Source organism: Myotis davidii, unplaced genomic scaffold, assembly GCF_000327345.1.
Source record: "Myotis davidii unplaced genomic scaffold, ASM32734v1 scaffold464, whole genome shotgun sequence".
Taxonomy (NCBI): domain Eukaryota; kingdom Metazoa; phylum Chordata; class Mammalia; order Chiroptera; family Vespertilionidae; genus Myotis; species Myotis davidii.
Genome location: NW_006295287.1, coordinates 109,778 through 111,307, shown reverse-complemented (window position 1 = coordinate 111,307; position 1,530 = coordinate 109,778). Strand labels below are relative to the sequence as shown.

The 1,530-nt window shown below is 50.8% G+C and overlaps 1 protein-coding gene across 4 annotated transcripts in view; it reads left to right on the top strand.

The window, feature by feature from the left end:
* Positions 1-1,530, top strand: part of LOC107184123 (binder of sperm protein homolog 2-like) — an 11,188-nt gene that overhangs the window by 7,383 nt on the left and 2,275 nt on the right. For 2 of the 4 annotated variants that reach the window (XR_001514945.1, XM_015567970.1), the window contains exon 4: positions 992-1,139. The exons of the other annotated variants lie outside the window; for them this stretch is intronic. Coding sequence is in view for 1 of the 2 variants with exons in the window: in XM_015567970.1 (XP_015423456.1) it covers positions 992-1,139 (148 nt within the window). In the remaining variant the exon portion in view is untranslated. The remainder of the gene's footprint in view (positions 1-991; positions 1,140-1,530) is intronic. 4 annotated transcript variants of the gene reach the window in all.

Below are 1,530 nucleotides of genomic sequence, written 5' to 3'. Positions count from 1 at the left end.
AACCCCCAGATCACATTGGGACATGTCTCTGATGGGTGGGCGAGGGTTCAAGCAAGGTGATCCGCACTGCTGCCTTGCTCCAGCCACTGCCGCCCCCAGATCGCATTGGGACTTGTCTCCAGTGGCGGATGAGGTCTCAGTTGAGGCGATCTGCACTGCTTGCCTTCCCCCAGCCCCTGCCCACCCCCAAATAGCACTCGGGAGTGGGACCCCTGTCTCTGATGGGCAGGAGAGGGCTCCAGCAAGGTGATTAGCACCGCTTGCCTTATCGCTGGTAGCACAGGGAGGCCTGGATGGCGGCTTGCGCTGTCCTACCCTGCCTGCTTTATGCAAACTAGCCGCCATCTTTGTTGGTGGTTAACCACCATCTTGGTTGGCAGGTCATTTGCATATTGCCCTGATTAGCCAAAGAAAAGGGTAGCGAAGTTACAGTTAATTACCATGTTTCTCTATTATTAGATAGGATTTCTTAATCCGCACCTGAAGATATTTTTTTTCATTGATTTGTTAAAAAGAGAAACACGTGTTTTTTTGAAAAAAATATTTTTATTGATTTCAGGGAGAGGGAGAGAGATAGTAACATCAATGATGAGAGAGACTAATTGATCAGCTGCCTCCTGCATGCCCCCTACTGGGGATCGATTCTGCAACCCGGGCATGCGCCCTTGACTGGAATCAAACCCTGGACCCTTCAGTCCACAGGCTGACGCTCTATCTTCTGAACCAAACCAGCTAGGGCTTTCCATTGATTTTTTTTAGAGAAAGTGGAGGGGAGAGAGGAGGGGGAGAGAGAAACATTGATGTGAGAGACACACATCCATGGGTTGCCTCCCGCACACAGCCTGGAACCGAGGTCTGTGCCCTTGATCAGGAATCGAACCCGTGAGCCTTTGGTCTGCAGGCTAACGCTCTAACCACTGAGCACTGGTCCAGGCAACCTTGAGACTCTCTATGTTCATGTTTCTCCTCCTGCTTCTCCCTCTCTCTGCAGACCCCCCCATGTGTACCTTCCCCTTCCGCTTCAGGAGTAGACTCTTTCAGACGTGCACCAAGGTAGGCTACATTTTCAATAGGACGTGGTGCTCGCTGACCAGTAATTACGATGCAGATGGAAAATGGAAGCAGTGTTCTCCTTACAAGTACGTTGGCTGGGGAAGGATGGAGTGGTCGGGTGGGGGGGCATGTCCTAGACATCTCTTAAAGTGGGGAACCCTCTGGATTGATGGAGAGGGAAGTTGAGGTCTAGATGATCTGCTGATGGCTCAAGCCAGGGGTCAGCAAACATTCTGTAAGGGCCCAATAGTAAGTCATTCTGGTTTCAAAGGCCATATGGTCTCTCACATACTCAACTCTGCCTTGTGGCACAAAAGCAGCCACAGCGTTAAAAACAAACAAGCAAAACAACAGCAACAAAAAAACCCTGGCCGGAGTGCTCAGTGGTTAGAGTGTTGGCCGAAGGGTCTTGGGTTCAAGTCTGATCATGTACCTGGGTTGCAGGTTCCCCGCAGGAGGCAACCAATATATGGGTCT